This window comes from Anopheles merus, chromosome 2R (assembly GCF_017562075.2).
Source record: "Anopheles merus strain MAF chromosome 2R, AmerM5.1, whole genome shotgun sequence".
Classification (NCBI taxonomy): Eukaryota; Metazoa; Arthropoda; class Insecta; order Diptera; family Culicidae; genus Anopheles; species Anopheles merus.
Genome location: NC_054082.1, coordinates 2,842,396 through 2,859,822, shown reverse-complemented (window position 1 = coordinate 2,859,822; position 17,427 = coordinate 2,842,396). Strand labels below are relative to the sequence as shown.

General features: G+C 49.1%; 4 protein-coding genes across 4 annotated transcripts; 1 reads left to right on the top strand and 3 right to left on the bottom strand.

The window, feature by feature from the left end:
* Positions 1-95: 95 nt before the first annotated feature.
* On the bottom strand, positions 96-3,067 carry LOC121588485 (succinate--CoA ligase [ADP/GDP-forming] subunit alpha, mitochondrial). The gene is made up of 4 exons (XM_041906487.1): positions 2,895-3,067; positions 2,052-2,497; positions 1,245-1,529; positions 96-1,170 (listed from the first exon to the last, which is right to left on the bottom strand). Exons 1-4 carry the CDS (start codon positions 2,932-2,934, stop codon positions 955-957), a joined length of 987 nt encoding a protein of 328 aa, XP_041762421.1. The 5' UTR covers positions 2,935-3,067; the 3' UTR covers positions 96-954.
* A 109-nt stretch (positions 3,068-3,176) lies between these two features.
* Positions 3,177-3,864, bottom strand: LOC121588488 (39S ribosomal protein L20, mitochondrial). The gene is made up of 3 exons (XM_041906489.1): positions 3,677-3,864; positions 3,314-3,605; positions 3,177-3,241 (listed from the first exon to the last, which is right to left on the bottom strand). Exons 1-3 carry the CDS (start codon positions 3,761-3,763, stop codon positions 3,225-3,227), a joined length of 396 nt encoding a protein of 131 aa, XP_041762423.1. The 5' UTR covers positions 3,764-3,864; the 3' UTR covers positions 3,177-3,224.
* Positions 3,865-3,928: 64 nt separating this feature from the next.
* On the top strand, positions 3,929-6,005 carry LOC121588486 (protein-S-isoprenylcysteine O-methyltransferase). Its single transcript, XM_041906488.1, has 5 exons — positions 3,929-4,343; positions 4,435-4,696; positions 4,763-4,872; positions 4,938-5,045; positions 5,117-6,005. The coding sequence occupies exons 1-5, from the start codon at positions 4,146-4,148 to the stop codon at positions 5,297-5,299; spliced, it is 861 nt and encodes a 286-aa protein (XP_041762422.1). The 5' UTR covers positions 3,929-4,145; the 3' UTR covers positions 5,300-6,005.
* Positions 6,006-6,031: 26 nt separating this feature from the next.
* LOC121588484 (coiled-coil domain-containing protein 63) lies at positions 6,032-8,561 on the bottom strand. Its single transcript, XM_041906486.1, has 4 exons — positions 8,390-8,561; positions 6,607-7,729; positions 6,353-6,524; positions 6,032-6,278 (listed from the first exon to the last, which is right to left on the bottom strand). The coding sequence occupies exons 2-4, from the start codon at positions 7,670-7,672 to the stop codon at positions 6,053-6,055; spliced, it is 1,464 nt and encodes a 487-aa protein (XP_041762420.1). The 5' UTR covers positions 7,673-7,729; positions 8,390-8,561; the 3' UTR covers positions 6,032-6,052.
* Positions 8,562-17,427: the final 8,866 nt, after the last annotated feature.

Below are 17,427 nucleotides of genomic sequence, written 5' to 3'. Positions count from 1 at the left end.
AATTACACATATTGGTTAGTACTTAGTCGTTACTGCAGTCTTTGTATTAATCACACACAGCACAGCAAACATTGTAATTAATAACATACGTATCATCGTATTTTAACATTTATTTTACGTTCGATTGCACCATAACAACATGATCGCGGGTCTTTCGCTCCGTTCCTGTTTGTGATAATTTTAACGCTTAGTCTTTTTGGGACACGAGTTCCGAATTCCGTTACAACGGGCTTTGTTGTGCATTTTTGTTCAGTAGCTGTTACTTTTCCAATTTCGTGCAAATCACATAAAAGCTGCTAACATTCATAGTGTCGTCGATCATTCGCGATCGCGATCCGCAGTGCAAGTTGATTTAGGTGTGTGTGTGTGTGCTGATACACAGTAGGCGGTGCAGGTAAAGTACATTGGTGCATTATGGGGGGTGGTTATTTACTGTCGGTGGCATTACTTCTACCCATCGAACTCTTCGATATTTGCTGAAAGTGGAGAAACTGGTGATCAGTAACGGAACAGTACTCGAATAGCGACCAAATAAAAGGCATCCTCCGTGTGGTTCATGCAGTTTGGATTTAAATAACTTATGAGTTGCTTTCGATTTTTCTCCGGACCGGACAACAAGCGCACGGCAGTGTAATCGTGTTTCTTCTCTCCGTTGGTGGTAACTTTTCCGTGCTTTGAACGTACCTATCGAACAGCCCCCGGAAGATGATGATGATGCAGATATCAATATCATCAGGGGAAAGAATTTTGGATTTTGGGAGACGAGTAATAACTGAACTGAACGAACAGGATTATTGGCTTCGTTAAATAACTATCTATTTATCCTTTGCGCTCCTGTTAGTGTTTGCCGCGCAGTACTTTAGTGGTTATGAGTTATGTTTCGCTTAACCGTGCCGAGACGAGCTGATGACATGCGTGGTATGTGTGTGTGTTTTTGTTTAAATTGTTTTCTCTCTAAACCAGCTCCAATCTCTTCATCTCTTTGATCAGCTCCTTGCCCATCTGGGCCGGGCTTCTCGTGACGATCACACCGGCCTTCTCGAGCGCGTTGATCTTATCCTGAGCACCGCCCTTTCCGCCGGAAATGATGGCACCAGCATGACCCATACGGCGACCGGGCGGGGCCGAAAGGCCAGCAATGAACGATACTACTGGTTTCGCTTTGATGCCCTAAAAAACCAAACGAAAGTTAAACGACGAACGCAAAGAAGTTTTCCCGTGGTAAGCCGATGCAAACCACCTACCTGGTTGTACTGCATAAGATAATCGGCGGCCTTTTCCTCGGCCACACCACCAATCTCACCGATCAGGATGATGCCCTTGGTGTCGGGATCCTTCAGGAAGACCTCCAGGCAGTCGATGAAGTCGGTTCCGTTGAACGGATCGCCACCAATGCCGACGCACAGCGTCTGGCCGAGGCCGACCTCGGTCGTCTGGTGGACGGCTTCGTAGGTCAGCGTGCCGGACCGGGACACGACTCCGATCTTGCCGCGCTTGTGAATATGTCCCGGCATAATACCGATTTTGCACTGCGGAAAAATTGAAGCGATCGAACAATTCATTATACGTAATCGGCCAGAGCGTGACAGCGCGGCAACATCTGTTGCCGCATCGGCGGTTCGTGCCAAGCATCATTCACACATTGTTCTATTTTTATCCACGACATTTTGCTTCATTTGTTCACCGGTTCCATATGGCATTGAAAGCTGGTACGAAACCAACCTCAACATCGCGCTGCTTGTTGCGACGTAACAGCACCTTTCGGCAATAGAAGATGCGACCGTCCGTCGCGGGGAGCGGTTTTAATCAACGAATCTTGTTTACATGCACTAGAGACAGAGTTCCGCGTCCACAGCGGAGCTACAGCTCTTATCTCTTCCCGGCAAGAGGTCATTTCTTCGTTGAATATTGAACTTTGTCTTGTGAAGATAATGCCGCAGTGGGCCGGCAATCACTCACAAAAACAACGCCGTTTCACACACACACACACACCGACCGACGGTCGTTCTCATTTCATCCCAACACAACATTCCTCACACGGTGCTACTTACTTGCTCGGGCGCAATGATTCCGGGGCAGTTGGGACCGACGAGACGGGACTTGTCCTGCGCCAGCAGGGCGTGCTTCACCTTCACCATGTCGTGCTGGGGCACTCCCTCGGTAATGCACACGATCAGTGGCATCTCAGCCTCGATCGCTTCCATGATGGCCTTTGCGGCACCGGGCGGCGGCACGTAAATGACGGACGCTTCCGCGCCAGTAGCCTTCTTCGCTTCGGCCACCGTGTTGAACACTGGTCGGTCCAGGTGCGTGCGGCCACCCTTGCCGGGGGACACTCCACCGACCAGCTTGGTGCCATACTCGATGGCCTGCTGCGAGTGGAAGGTTCCCTGCTTGCCGGTGAATCCCTGGCAGATAACTTTCGAGTTCGAGTTCAGCTTCAGGTTCTTGCGCGTGGCTTCGTAGCTCGCGAACCGGACGCTGGTCGAGAAACCATCTAGGAAAAAAGGAAAGAAAAGAACGGAACGTTAACACTTTGTTTGATCATGCATAATACGTCATCGAGGCAAAGGTTAACCAGCCCTTTGGCACACACCACCTTCACCGAACCGACCGGGCTACTGCGTGCGAAAACTGGACGCACAAGGCTAATAAACAAACCGCCGCACGATGACGAAGATTTAATCATGCAAAACGAGTTAGGCGACGTTGATAATAGATGCAGGCACAACTTGATTAGGAAACCGCACCAGGCGCACCTCCGCAATGTCTGCGGCGTGTGTGTGACCGCAGGCCCTTTCTATTATTCGGGATTATGTAATTTTGCGAACTGTTTTCGCGAATACGCCGCACGGGCCAGCCCTGATTCGATTCGGCACCGCTCCAGCACTTACCTTTTACCCGGGAGAAAAGCCTTGCACTTGCGGCAGCCATCGTTGGAAGCAGAAAATGCGGAATTTAGGTAGAATCCGAGGCCGTAAGGTGCAAAGTCGCGTTTTAATCGGAACCCTCGGTCTAGTTCGATGAGCAATTTGTCGACTGGATTTGACAGCTCGCGAGCAAAGCTGACAGGGCTGCCAGACGGTCGGCAGTGTTGCCGTCTCGTGGTTATTATTTTCCGCTGTTTTCTTCGGATATTTCTTCGTGAACGTAGTTTTAATGAAAATAACTTTTAATACTTTTTACATCGATTTATTCCAAGAGCTACATACTTATTGAATCACTTATTTATCTCCACTTCCTGTAAATAGTTAAAAGATCATATTCAAAGTCGATCCCGATGAGAAAAAAAAAACTGTTTACAGAAGCTCACCCTCCTCTGGAACTTGCTGGCTTATCTTGGCAAGCGCCTCAAACGTTCTCGGTTCCCAAATGGCCAAGTCGGCCAACACTTTTCGGTTCAACAGAATATCATTGCGATACAGCCCATACTGGAAGTCGGCAAACTGCATACCATGCTGCTCGCACCCCGCATTGACTCGCTGTGTCCACAGCTCTCGCATATCCTCCTTCTTCAGCTCACGTCCTTTCGTGGCGTAGGCAAGGGCTCGGTTTACATTTCGAATCGCAATGGAATAGCAATTGCGCCGACGACCGATGTAGTGCTGAAAAATAATTGCACAGACACATTGCATGAGTGTGGGGCTTGCGGCGCGGTTCTTCCAACTGTACTTACTGCGGCTAGTTTGAAAATCCTGCGCTTTCTCCAGAACTCGTCCGGTCCCCGGGACCGCACAAAGTTCACCACCGATGTAAAAACCATGTTTCTGGGGGCAAAGCTATAAATTTAGCTCTCCAAATCCGATTATCCCGGCAAAGTTGTGCCGAGCCCAAAACAAAACAAACATGTGCAATTTTTTACGTAATGTCACGCTTGTCAAACGGCGTTCGCGAGGAAAACACTGTCGGATGTCAGCTGTCGGAGCTCGATTGCCGCGAGAGGGCGCTAGCAGCCATCAAAACAAACAGTGCAGAAAACCGGAAAAATATCAGCGAAAAGTTAGCAGAAGGTGCACAAAGCGTTGGTTGGTGAGAAAAAGCAACGATTCAAGCACAACATGTACAAAGATCTGGTCGGCGGGGTAACGTACAAGCATTGAGAAAGCAAAGGGATCATTAGGACGGGTGTGCGAAATCTGTGAACCATGGCCATAATGTTGTGCTACGAGGGAAGACTGAGCCTGTACTGCTTTCTGGGCGGAATGGCCAGCTTGCTGGTGTTCTACGGGGCAGAAGCATTCCTGCACGAGGAAAGCATATGGACCAAGGTGGCCCTTTCGGTGGGCTACTACATTGCGCTGAACGTTATCATACGGATAAGATACAACCCGCGGGATTATCAGGTGAGCTAGCCGCTTCAGTCCGGGTTATCATCAATTTGTATGTAATGAACGAATTGTACTATTTTTTGTGTTGCTTTCCGTTTATCCACAGATTGCTGTGAGGGCGGCATTCCTGGGAACTGTATTATCAGCCGGAATCGTTGTTGTCCTTTACGCTCAGGAGCAGTACAAATCGTTTGGCATCTATGCCACCCTGATGGCACTGTTTCATTACACGGAATATCTGGGTATTGCCATTTGCAACCCGAAAACGCTGTCACCCGACTCGTTCATTCTGAACCACTCGATACATTACGGGTTGGCCGCTGCGGCAAGCTGGATTGAGTATTTCGTTGAGGTGCATTACTTCCCAGGTAAGCAGTAAGGTCGTGGGTTTTTAATGCATTCCTCCTGCTCATGTTGTACGACGCTTGTTCCAGAAATGAAAACATACAAATCGGTATGGATTGCTGGCTTGCTGCTGTGTCTAGCGGGAGAATCACTCCGGAAGGTGGCAATGATAACGGCCAGCAAGAACTTTAGTCACATCGTAAGAGAGCACAGATCCCGGGGGCAATGTAATTCAGACGATTAAACGGCTGGTTTTCCTTTCAGGTTCAATTTGAACGACACAACGAGCACGAGCTGGTGACACACGGTGTTTATGGTTGGATGAGACACCCTTCCTACGTGGGATGGTTCTATTGGTCGATAGGCACACAGGTAGATGACACGGCGAAATTTGAAAATGAAATGATCGTTGCGCTATTAACATTCCCTTTGAACCCTCTTAGATTACGCTGGCCAATCCCGTGTGCTGCGTAATTTACGCAATCGCTAGCTGGAAATTTTTCCACGACCGAATACTGATGGAGGAAATAACGCTGCTGAACTTTTTCGGCGAAGAGTACATCCAGTACCAGGAGCGTGTTCCCTCCGGCCTGCCGTACATAAGCGGGTTCCGCGTGGAACCATGATATTTCGAGCACGATCCCGGCTGCGAGGATCAAACCAGTTTTCACACGGACAAACGCAATGAGACTGATGAGCGCGTAGGAACCGGCACGGTCCGGCGATCCTTCGAGGACAATAACGAGCGACACGTGCTGGAAATGGCAAAGGTGGATGTGGAACGAAGAAGAAGCATCGGAGGTGGTGGCAGTGGTGGTGGAATAGAGCACAGTCGTAACCGGAGGTACTCGGGAACGTACGATAACTGTGATGATCAGGATGCATCATCGTTGGTGTAGGAATCGTATCTCGGTTCATTTCCCTCCGGATGGGGATTTTCTTTTGTTGCATTTTTGTTGGACAAAAAAGAATCAGAACGTACATTTTAGCTACATAGTTAGAGCCTGGAAAGGTCATGGTGAGCTTATCATCACTAAACAAAAGCACAGACAACAGTCATAGGTATGATAAATGTTTCCTCTATAATTCCCTGAACCCTCCAGAACCGAACCAAATGCATCGGTTCGTGAATGCTACAGCACAGTAATCATTAATCAAGGACAGAAGTAAGCACTACCGACAGCGGTGTATATTTATAGTTTCGATAACAAATCATAGCTTTAGTATGGTTGTACTAATTTATATGTATACAAGTGCATGTATTTCTCGTTTTCTTACAAAACATACAAGAACCATTTACAAAACCCAGTGCCACAGAATGGTTAGAGAATCGTGCAAACTAATACAAAACTGTTCGTATAAAATCGTTTCCGCGTGGTTTAGTTCCTTTCAATGCGCACCTTGGCCGACTCCTTTACGTTAAAGTTCGGTACGCGATCCTTCTTGCCCAGGATCTTTGTCGTCGGCTCAATGTAGGTGACGTTGCTGATGATGCTCAGCACCCGGCGCTCGATGATGCCTAGGAACAGTTTAGCATTGTTCAGCGTCACCCGACGTTCGTTGTTGAGCAGGTTCAGTATGGGCGCCTCATCGCACATGAGAAGTCTGTGGAAATTTCCCCAAAAGACATTAGTCACGTGTGCTGTAAAAGATGCTCCTAGTCGATCCCATTTTCTTACTTGTATATCCGTTCAGCCATTCTCAGCAGCTCGTCCAGCTTAACGTCCAACTTCAGCTTAACTTCCTGGGCCGTCTCGGCCGCCTCACGACACTCCTGTTCTGCGAGGCGCAGTGCATCGATGTTGTCGTCCTGCGAGTGTTCCTTCGACTCGTTGATTGCTATCTGTTCCGCTGTGGAAAAGCACACAAAAAAAAAAACATTGAAAAATAATTAAACTCCTCTCCTTCGACCCTCGCAACGGCAGCTACAAACCAATGTTGTCCTGCAACAGTTGCACACTTTCGGTGAGCGTTTCCACCTCGTGGCTCAGCTCGTTCACGTAGTTGAAGAGGGCAAAGTTTTCCTCCTCCTTTTTGATGAACTTGGCCACCAGCCGGTCGATGTCGTCCTCGCCCGAGAAGTTCATGATGCGCGTCATGATCTGCTCGTACTCCTGGTACTGCTTCTCGAGATGCTCCAGCATCTTCTTGCGCTTCTGTGCCTCGCGCTCCTCCAGCTCCGCATTGGCGCGCCGCTGCCCCTTGATGCCCAGGAACTCTTGCAGCTTGGCGTCGTGATCGAGCTTGCGCTGCAGCTCGCGCATCTCCTGTATGTGGGCCAGCTTGTCGCTTTGGCCCTTATCCTTGAGGATCTGCAGCTTGGTGCAGAGCTCCTCCCTCGTATCGTACGCCGAGGTGGCCTGCTCGATCAGATCGATCATGTAGCGCTTGCCCTCGTTCAGCTTGTTCACCAGCTTCTCCCACATGATGTTGAAGGTGGCCCGTTCCGTCAGCATGTGGTCGATGGTTTGACGCAACTGCGCATTCTCTGCCATAACCGCACCGGCCCGCTTGTTCACCACGTCCAGCCGGTTCTCCAGCTTCTTGACGGACTGTTGCGCCTTGGCAATGGTTTCGTTGTACAGATTGTCCGTCACCTCGTTGTTCCGTATCTCGGCAATCTCGCGGTGGATCTTCTTGATGTGGCCCTCCAGCTCCCACAGACTGTCCTTCTTCGCCTTCAGCGCCTGGTGTGCCTTTTCCTGCCGATCGTACGCCAGCTCCAGCACACCCTCCAGCTCCTGCTCGCGCTTGGAGTGCGTACCGTTCTCCTCGCAGTTCAGCTGCAGCTGCAGCTGCTGCTTTTCCTTCTCGAGCACGCGGATGTTTTGCTCGAACTTGCGCAGCGCTTTCGATTTCGTGTCCAGGAACGAGGCGCGCTCGTTCAGCAGCGTCCGGAGCAGCTTCTGCAGCCGCGATATCTCCGCCTCTGCCAGCTGATCCATCTCGTACTGCTCGGCCGCCCCGATCTCCGACGCCATCTTCGGTTGGCTGGACATGGCTGGGGTTTCGCGTTTGCACTAAGTAACCGCGGGGCGCGTCGTGCCTGTAGCTCACTGAAAGCACGCAATAAGATGGCAGCAAACGCTATAATGAGGAACACAAACAGTTGCGCACACGGTGCGCTTTTGCAACGCCGGAACATTGCCCGTTTGTTAGGGGGCGAAAGATACGGCGGAACAACGTGCAAAACTGGTGCAAACAATTAGCATAAATAAATGATTTGATTGAAGATGAATAAGCGGGAGAGAGGGAGAGCAAGAGTGAAAAGCACAGAAAACGCAAGTAGGAAGTGCAATCGTTTCGCTTGTGTTTTTGGGAAAGTTTGCAGACAAACTGCGTCTGGTGCATGGAGCTTGTTGTTGTTGTTGTTGTTGGTGGTGCAAGCGGAAGTAAAATTCCGATGGAAACTGGCGCCGGCCAGGGGAAACAAGAAAAAGCTCATCTCCAACATCACCAGACGCACCCGACCCACTGTTGGGTAGGGTGTGAAACAATGGTGCGAATATTGTTGTGCGATCTTCAATTCTCCCAAAAGCAAAACAAAAAAACACTTTCTATCTTTGCACACACACACCCCCACCCACCCCGGTTGGAGCAAAACCGAGAGCTGGAAAACAAACGGGGACACTTCCGAGAAAAGCAAGATTGAACGGAGGGGGGATAAATTCTATTTATGCGCCAGCTGCAAACAATTGATTTCTATTTCAAATCACCTTTCTTTTCAGAACTGTTTCACTTTCATCGGGGAAAAAGGGTGAGTGAAAATTCCCACCCCGATCGCTAATCGAGCTGGATTAAACGGATGAAAAACACCTCCAAGAATGTCGCAGTTGGAATACGGACTGACTTCATCAAAGGCTCTGCGAAGCTCTTCTCTGCCGGAATGAGGGAAGTATGCCCCAAGCAGGGTCAAAATGCCATCGATACACTCGTTTGATCGATGGAGTGCTATGCGTTGCCATGGAGATGCATTGCCGTACGACTTCCGATCCGGGTGAGGGATGGTTGTTCCGACATGGTAGTTTTTTTGTATTGCTTTTGTATTTCATTCATCCCGGCGGTGAAATGATCCATCATCACTATCACCATCATCGATTGATTCAACCTAATTAATTGGCCGCTTGATCGCTGGTGAAAGGGTTTTACACGGGGGGCGCCAACGCTTGGACGAGATTTGAGCCGCACGCTTTTAATCACTTCCTCCCAAATAACTCCACAACCGGAGGACCGGAGGGTTTTTGTTGCTGTTATTTCCTCAGGCCATGTTGGGTCAAAAAAGTAGGGCTCTAAACTGTCGGACCATTTTCCCGGTGGCACTTCCGAGGCAGGGTGAGCGAACACTTTGTTCGTAGTGAAAAGTGCCGACACCTTGGAGAAAAGTGCGACAGCAGCTGAACCCTTTTTTGTGGGTCGAGTGTGGTCACCGCTGTATAACGGGGAAGTGTTCGACATATGTCGGCTTAGCGCAAGTGCATTCCAAAACTGTGGCCGTTCCGGCATGGAGTTATGCAATTTGTCAGCTTTGTTCGTTGTAATGAGGCTTTTGAAATGGTTTCTTGAAAGTCATACGGTGTACTTTTTGTATGGGTTATTTGTGTTGTATTATTGGTAAAAGGGGTTTCAAGCGATGTAACAGTTAATGTGATCAATCTTCATCTTCTTCTACATCCTTGGAAGGATCCTGTACATAATTAGTATCAAATTGACCCTTCAACCTCCAACGTGACACCCTTAAGTGGCCCCATTTTATCTCACCAGTACATCAACGACACCGCACCGCACTGAAGCGTGCTATCCTAATTTCTACCGACTGCCGACTCCTAAACAAACAACAAGCAAGTCAGCCAGTCTTGCGGTGGCCCTTTTTCCTTTCAAACGCCACAACGCGTCAGCGACTGACGCAATGCACTTGTCACAATGCTTGTATGTTCGGGCGCCCCAAAACACACATGGCGGAGGGGGGGGGGTCCCTTATTATAGCATCCATCTTTTCTTTTTTTCTTCTTCTTCGAGGCCGCATGTGCATTTTCACTCGAGTGCATCCACGGGCAGCCCAGACACGGGCCCGGTCGGTCGGGTTGCGAAAATTGTATGTTTTGTGAAGTTGCAACCGTCCGCAACGACGAAAAGCACAACTTTTATTTACAACTCGCCGCCAAACCCCACCGACCGAATCTTCTTGCCGGCTGGAGGCCGTTGTGGCGTTGTGGCTGCACCAGACAGAAGCTCAGCAGCCTGCAGGGCCCTCAGCGGGGCAGTACCAAACGGTTCGTGTTCGTTACGAGGTTCTACACAGGGGGGGGGGGGGGGGGGTGTTGGCAAGAAACAATGGAGTAGAATGAATGGTAAGCGGCAGTGAGCATTGTTAGTTGCGGTACAAATGCTGGTGCGCCAGCATGGATTATGATTAGCTTAACACAAATCATAAAATGCTGTTTCGTTTGAGGCCATTTACATAAGTTCCAATTTATATCACAATTAGAAGCGTAATGGTGGTGGTTTATTCGAACCTTGATTAGGACGTGATGATCGCTTCCTTATCAGTGTACTCCTAGTAGTTTGCAACGAGTGCAATTAATTGATCAACCTTACAACATTAACCCTCCAAGTAGATGTTCTTAAGACGCAACAGCAGCAACATCGGACCAATTCACCACAAACCTTGCACTGTGATACAGTTCGATTTTGAAATGTAACGCTTCATTTCAACCGCCGAACGAATCGACTGCGCCCTCCCGAAGGTCTGCTGGGGCGGAAGCGGTGCATTCTGCCGCGTGAGAGACCTTTTGCGGTTCGCAAGATCTTAGGCTGCTAAGGTTATCGGCTGTAGCTGTAACCGTGGCAACCACCATCCATCGATGGTATCGAATTAATTACCTTCGTTAAAGCTTAACAAACGGAACCGTTGCGCCGCTGGTATCCGGTGCGAGGAAATGGAGTGATTTAGTCGAACTTAGAAGGTGGGGTTGGGCTAGATTTTCCCGCGCAACCATCCACTACCACTCATTTATGTAGATGAACCATCACGATGATCGTCGCTCGTTCGAATATTTAACAAGCAGAAGACCACTTCCTGCCGCGACGACTACTCGCTTGCGCTGAAGCCTTGTAGCCAACCGACCCAAAGAGAAAGTGATAAGCTGAGAACGGTTTCGGTGGGCTTTCTTTGCGCCCCATAAATCGGAGGGGGGGGGGGGAGGGGGTGGAAAATGCACCGCGATGGGAAATTTTGTTTACGAGCGTGCTGAGGTAGTGTTTCTCCCATCGTTGCCCATTCACCGGCAGTGTTTATGCGTCTGCCATCAAGCTAAAGTGGGTGTGCGTACCGAAAGTGAGGAAGATTTTTCTCAGCGCCCGCGTTTGCGCGTAGTGTTTGCGTTTAAACGCGTGTGCGATGCGTGCGGAAGTGAAAAGCGTTAATATCTGTCGAATTGGGAATGCTCGCACCCCACGGAGGTAACAATTGAAAAGAAGAGAGAGAGAGAGAGAGAGAGAGAGAGAGCGAGAAAACAACACCGATACAGTTTTTAATTATCCACGGGTTTCGTGTCAAAAACTGCGCCTTTACGGGTAAACAAACACACGACACATTAACAATCGTTGGGAAATTGTGTGCCATTTTCCACCGTGGCTGTCCCAAAACTCCATTGTCTCCATTGGCGCCGGAATTCGTGGGTCAAAAGTGCATCGGCAACTGCACTTCGCTGGGCCGGAGGTTCTCGCCCCACATTTTGGGGTCAATTTAAGGGGACCGCCATAAATGCCACCGCCACCGCAAGCAAGCAAGTTCATGAGCAAACGCCTACCGGACAATAACCTCTTGCACCCGGCCCATCCACTGGGTAGCTTTCCATCGGGCGATAAGCATTTATTATTAACGGTATTTTGCGTTTGGGATTAAATGTGTATCAGGCGTTTGTTCCACATAATAAATTTAAATCCTCCTCCTTTCGCTCCCTAACAAAAAAACAGGTGCCTTTCCCCCCGAGCTGATGGGAACACTTTCAGTGACACCTTTTCGGAGAGGGAAAAAAACAGTTTCCCGCGTAGAAGAACAAGTGCGCAAAGAGTCACGCCACAGCGACGCGCACAAGCTGCGCTGCGTTGCTCAAGCGCGGGACACGCGGGCCCCCGAAAGGAAATATGATGGCTGCTTGTATGACCCAGTAAATCACATGCCCGGCCACCGTCGGCAATGGTAATAATGCTAATAATAGCCCCGCCGAATGCCGTCACACGGGTAGGCACGCTGCGTTTTCCTTCCAGTCTCGAAACAACAAAAAACGCCATTTACCGGAGTTAATGCGTCGCTGTGTGTTGGTATTTTACTAAATGGCGTACTGGTGTTGCGTTTTCCCGTACCATCACTTATGCTTATTACAATTTCGGTGCCACGATGTGTGCTGTTTTGGTGCTCTTTTCGGTGAGAGGATTTTAAATCGTTTTTCACTCGATCAACAAGCAAAGGGATGGCATTAAAATTAATTTAGAAAAAAAAAACATACAACCGACTTGACAGTACGAAGATTCCATGCGAACGCTACTCACTCACCTTGACTTTCATCCACCCCCATTCCACGAACTTACCAACTCGCAGATTGGCAGACGCATCAAAGCATGCGCCGAGCGTTTGGGGATTGGGTGCACGTGATCGCATTGCAGACACGGGCTTCCCTCGCGCGCGCACACACTAACACACGCCTTTGCCATTTCCATGCATTTCTGTGTCAGGGCGTACATTTTCTAAACTCGTACGTACTATTTCGGATGGCTTTACAACGCGGGGAGAGAGAGAGAGGGGCAAGCCCATATAAACATACGGGCAGGAAGACGATTGCAAGCAAATTGTTTCATGGCCAATGAATTTGAAAGGCTCAATGGGGAAATGACGACGATGGCGACGGCGACGGTGACGACGGTGCTTTGCTGTACCTATTGAGGGAACGCTCCCCTCACCCCACAGTGCTCACAAACTCATACACCACCACCATAGAGCAGCAAGTGGTGCAGTGTCGTAGGAAGAAGCGCACAAAACGGGGCACGGGTGGCATGGATTTGATCCAAAAGAAGGGTTATGATTTAGCCGTACAGTGACCATTAGTTGAGATTCAGTTCAGGAAAAAAGCTGCACTTTGAAGGGCTTGGTTGCGTTCGTTTCCATTTCCTGTGCGTAGGCTTCAATTACTCTCTGCTACTGCTTGCACGGGAGACGAAGAGAAATTGATGAATAATACATTTTATATGGAGGCATTTCTGGGCGTGAAAGTATTGGTCGAACTGCCAGGGCATTTGCATAGTGCCTTTTCTGTCTGAGTTGGTTTTCATATTGCTCTCTCGTCCCGCCACATACACACACAGTTTGTCGAAGCGTCTGTGAGGCCGTTTGGTGCAGCCTCCATTGCATCATTTTCCTGTCGCACGCCGAAGCCGAACCGAGCTGAGCCAAGCCAAGCCAGCACAGCCACAGTAACAGAAACGGAAATTGCTCCGCTTGGCAGTGGTGTTGGCTGCTGTGGAAGTGGAACCGTGTACCGCCATGCTGTTTATCTGCTGCTTCCGTCGATTCAAACGCGCAATCGAGCGTGATGCAATCCGTCAAAAGGGATTTCCCCTGCTCCCGCCTCCTGTCCACCTGAAATTGGGCTTCTGATGCAGGTACGGTGCATCTAATTATGGTTTACGATGCATCGCACATCCATTCGCCTGTTGGCTGGCGGCAAGCACGATTATTGCCAAGCTTTCCGAAGGCCTTTATTGCCCTTTCGGAAGAAGTGCTAGCGAGAGAAGGGAGAGAGAGAGAGAGGAGGGCGTCAATGAAACATTTTATCTATATTTGTTCTGCTAAGCTACCGGGAGACTGGAAGACCACCACCACCACCGGCAGTACACGACCAAGCCAAGCTTTATTTTCCCACCACTCCCAGCACTCAGGATGCAGTGGGGTGAAAAAGTGTTCAATCCTTGTGAAACCTTTCGGCTCATCTCTGAGCGCCCAAGCTCCAGGGTTATCATCACCACGGTATCGCAACATCCAATCAATCCATTTGCTGTGGACCAATGGCTGTTGTTGCTACTTTACCAGTATTATTAACCGAAATGGCACTACACGTGTGTGTAGGGCGAAAGCGCGCAAGGCGTGAAAGTCTTTTTGCCAATCAATAAACAAATTATTCGTTCGGTACGGCCCGGACCCGCGAGCCGTCGTGGCGTGAGTGGCATCATCAGCGTTTCATAATGATTTGATGGAAGCTAATTGGTACGTTCAGATGGTTTGGGGGGATTTTTTTGTTTGTTACTGTCGTTACACACACACACACACACGTATAAATTCACACAAAGCATACACACTTTGCGCCTTGTTAAGATAGCCGCGAAGAGAAGCTTGTGAAGCTGCGAAACACACGAGCTGAACGGTAGCGGAAGCGACAAACCTCTCCGAATGCGCTTGGGTGGTACCGCGCAAGATGCGCGAGAGAAGTTGGCGGAATGTGAATTGAATGTGCTCAAAATAGATACGCAGACAGATGCTGAAACACGCCAGCATTCAGCAGCAGTAGTAGCAAAAAAACAGAAGGCTTAATTGGAAGATTGGCACTATCAAGCGTGTGGTGTCTATTTCCTGGTAATTAAGGAGGTAACATTAGATGCTCCACAAAGTATGTTAATTTCAGCAATAAATGTGAAGCAGCTTTGCGATAAGATTACGGACGGAAAAGCACCATTTGTAGATTACACTCTACACGGGGGAAGTATAAAGCGCCAAAGACCGAAACACTGAAGCGTTCTAGCTAAAATATTAGCGTAAAATGTAACATTGTCTTGAACTTGGAACAAATTGAACTTGAATTTGGGACCGTTTTTAAACGGTTTAATGCCCTTAGAAGTGAAACAAACTTCTGCATGCCATTATGGTTCTGTCCCTCGATCGCCGAAACGATCAGTCATGTCAAATTTAATTGAATTATTTCACTCAACTTAGCCCGAGGACGCCCATGGTTTGCAAAGTCTAAAGCCAAAATTGTCCATTGCCATGGCTTTACCGCAAGGTTGATTGACTACCCGACACGACTCAAGCGCGTTTCACACTGCACAGTTCAATGTTGGAGGTGAAATTTCGATCAAATCCCACGTACGCAAGCAAAATTGAGAATTTATCTCCCCCTGCCCCTGAGGGGGTGAGAGAGTCTGGGTGTGCAAAAGAGGGTTAGTGATCTGTGGGGCCGATCCCGAGGTTACGCTTGATGGAGCTGATGTTGTTGCCGATTTTCCCCGATTTTTTTGCAACAACAACAGCAGCAGCAGCAGCACATACACATTTGGCATTGTGTCCGGTTTTAATGTTGATGGTGGCGTTGCTGGTGCGTTGCAGTGCCTCCTCCCACCTGCAGTGTGTGATGATGTGAACATACATATTTTTTCAATTCCAACCACAATGACCTCTGCTTGATCACAGCACACCACGAGCCATCGACGGAAGCTGGATGGAAGAAGAGCAGAGCGCCACACAGAGCGCCTTGTTGTGGTGGTGTAAAACATTAATTTATGATTCGTTTGTGGGCGCGTTTCTGCACTCCCGCAGCCTGTGGGGTGGAGCAGTGGGGTGGAATTTGCGTATCTCACCCATCAAACGGCACGACTGCATGCAAATGAGTGATGTTGATGCCTGCTAATGCTAATTTGGCAACGCTTGCATAATGTGGCCAGGCGAGATGGATGGATGGATGGATGCAACGAGCAGCCCGCCAGGGCCCGATCTTCATGATGAAGAAGAAGCTTCGAGAGTTTGGAGGGCGATTTTTTTCTCCTATCGGGCCCATAAATCTCAGTACCTTTAGTGGCGTTTGTTGGCGGTGCGTATTGTGCCACCGTGCCACCATTACACAAACCCGGTGCGCAAGGCTTGTTGATTCAATTAATCGTAAATAATCGATTGGCAAAACCGCCCCAGAAGGCGTGCAATATTGTGTATTTCCATAGCGCTGATAAAGCACCCCAAAGCCCCAGCCCCCCCCCCCCCATAAGTGTTTACTTCCCGCTTGTGTAATCATCTTTTTGTGGTGCGGGAGATTTTTTTTTGGTTGGCAACTTTTATGATGCGTAATTGCTTTCCCGTACGGGCGTTAGTTATGAGTGCCGAAAATGCCAAGAAAAAAGAATACAGGAAAAAAACATGCTATTAAACGTTTACAGACAGCATTTCGTGATGGGAGGTTTAACAAACGATTGCGTTACACACGAATCCAGAAGCTTTGGCTAATTTGGCTGGGATGAGCACAATTAGAAACGCATTAAGAGGACAACCGGCAGAATGCTCGTGGTCTCTCTTCCGAGCGAGGGAAACTGATGCTTTTAAGCAATAGGTTAATGACCAGGAACTATTTTGAAATGTACGTTTATTTTCACTGTTTGTATTTTAAGCAAACAACAATACAGTTTTGTTGCTGAAACGCACATACAAAAACACTGTTCTTTCTATTAACATATTCAAAGCAGGGAAAGGCACACAATGAACAGGTGTCGTTTTTGTGTGTGTTACTATTGGCCTCTGCATCATCTGCCCCTTCGGCTAGACAAGGGAAATGTCACCTATCGTCCGACACGTCTGCCGACACTGCTGGGTCGCTGGGAAAAGTGAAACATTTCAGTTCCGTGCCAACAAAACAGGGAGAAAACAATCGCTACTATCTCATCTGCCGCGCTTTTTCGCGTGCAAAAGAACAACAACAGGTGGAACAACCCAGCTCTGCTACACAAGGGTGTCACAAAACAAACAACAAAAAACACAATGCGTAAAAAATCACAATCGCATAGAGTGCGCAAAACATGTGCATATGTGTGTGTTTGTGTATGGGAGAGTGAGACTACCGTGGTACCATGGGGGAAAATGTCGAAACTGCAGACTCTTTCAAACGGAAAAGTCAAGCCAAACGAACGCGTACGCAAATGGCAACAAACCCGGCGGCGGCTGCGCAACGCAACACTACACAATGGTAGTAGATCCCAACCGATTAGTGTGTATCTAATGGGCAGCCCCGGGTTTAATTGCCCCGATGCCACAGGGCGCGCGGTAGAAGAAGATGGTCGCGCAGTTACGCAGCGCCCAACACGACACGGCCATGAATTTGCGCGGCCAGGTGCCAGTGCAGATGAGGAATGGGCATGAAAATGGCCGCAATGGTAGCAATTTTCGGTCCTGAGGCAACACAGCCGCACGATTGTGATCCGTCCAAGGGGGTCTTCTGAAGGTCTGAGCGTGATCGGAGCGCTTCCTCGGCCGCCTAACGGAACGGGGCGCGTGGGGCGTGATCGTGAATCGAAATGCCCGCGCAAACTGTCATCTTTGGCGTACCTATGGACCTGGTGGATCTGTGAAAATGGCCGCAGATTCCGATGTCATGTCAGTGAGCCCGGGAGTTTCGCGCTCAAGGTGAAAAGGTGTACCACAAGCCCGCACCCGATCGGTGGACGTGAAGTTGTTCGGTTGGGCGTTTTTCTCTCTTTTTCCCATGTTTTTTTTTTGCGGTAGCAATTTCCGTCCACCTCAGGACCCCTGCGCCATTCCACCCCGAGAACAGGTCCAGCATCATTCGTGTGCGGTCGAAACGGGTTTTTTTTTCGACGATCATTATGGGCACGTTCGGTTTCGGTCAGGTGTGTAGCTATTTTGCTAATAGTCTGTCGGTTAGGTCGGTTTCTGGAAGCCGCCAAAACCGATGGTTGGTCACGTAGAACCGATTCTGTGAAGCGGATT

Excerpts from the sequence above, each read along its gene's own strand:
- LOC121588485 (XM_041906487.1), bottom strand. The coding sequence starts at position 2,934 with ATGGCTGCCGCAAGTGCAAGGCTTTTCTCCCGGGTAAAAG. Across the intron at positions 1,530-2,051 it reads GAATCATTGCGCCCGAGCAA|TGCAAAATCGGTATTATGCC; the intron begins GTAAGTAGCACC and ends ATTTTTCCGCAG. Across the intron at positions 1,171-1,244 it reads ATCTTATGCAGTACAACCAG|GGCATCAAAGCGAAACCAGT; the intron begins GTAGGTGGTTTG and ends TTGGTTTTTTAG.
- LOC121588488 (XM_041906489.1), bottom strand. The coding sequence starts at position 3,763 with ATGGTTTTTACATCGGTGGTGAACTTTGTGCGGTCCCGGGGACCGGAC. Across the intron at positions 3,606-3,676 it reads GGATTTTCAAACTAGCCGCA|CACTACATCGGTCGTCGGCG; the intron begins GTAAGTACAGTT and ends ATTATTTTTCAG.
- LOC121588486 (XM_041906488.1), top strand. The coding sequence starts at position 4,146 with ATGGCCATAATGTTGTGCTACGAGGGAAGACTGAGCCTGTACTGCTTT. Across the intron at positions 4,344-4,434 it reads ACAACCCGCGGGATTATCAG|ATTGCTGTGAGGGCGGCATT; the intron begins GTGAGCTAGCCG and ends GTTTATCCACAG. Across the intron at positions 4,873-4,937 it reads GCAAGAACTTTAGTCACATC|GTTCAATTTGAACGACACAA; the intron begins GTAAGAGAGCAC and ends TTTTCCTTTCAG.
- LOC121588484 (XM_041906486.1), bottom strand. The coding sequence starts at position 7,672 with ATGTCCAGCCAACCGAAGATGGCGTCGGAGATCGGGGCGGCCGAGCAG. Across the intron at positions 6,525-6,606 it reads ACTGTTGCAGGACAACATTG|CGGAACAGATAGCAATCAAC; the intron begins GTTTGTAGCTGC and ends GCTTTTCCACAG. Across the intron at positions 6,279-6,352 it reads ATGGCTGAACGGATATACAA|ACTTCTCATGTGCGATGAGG; the intron begins GTAAGAAAATGG and ends AAATTTCCACAG.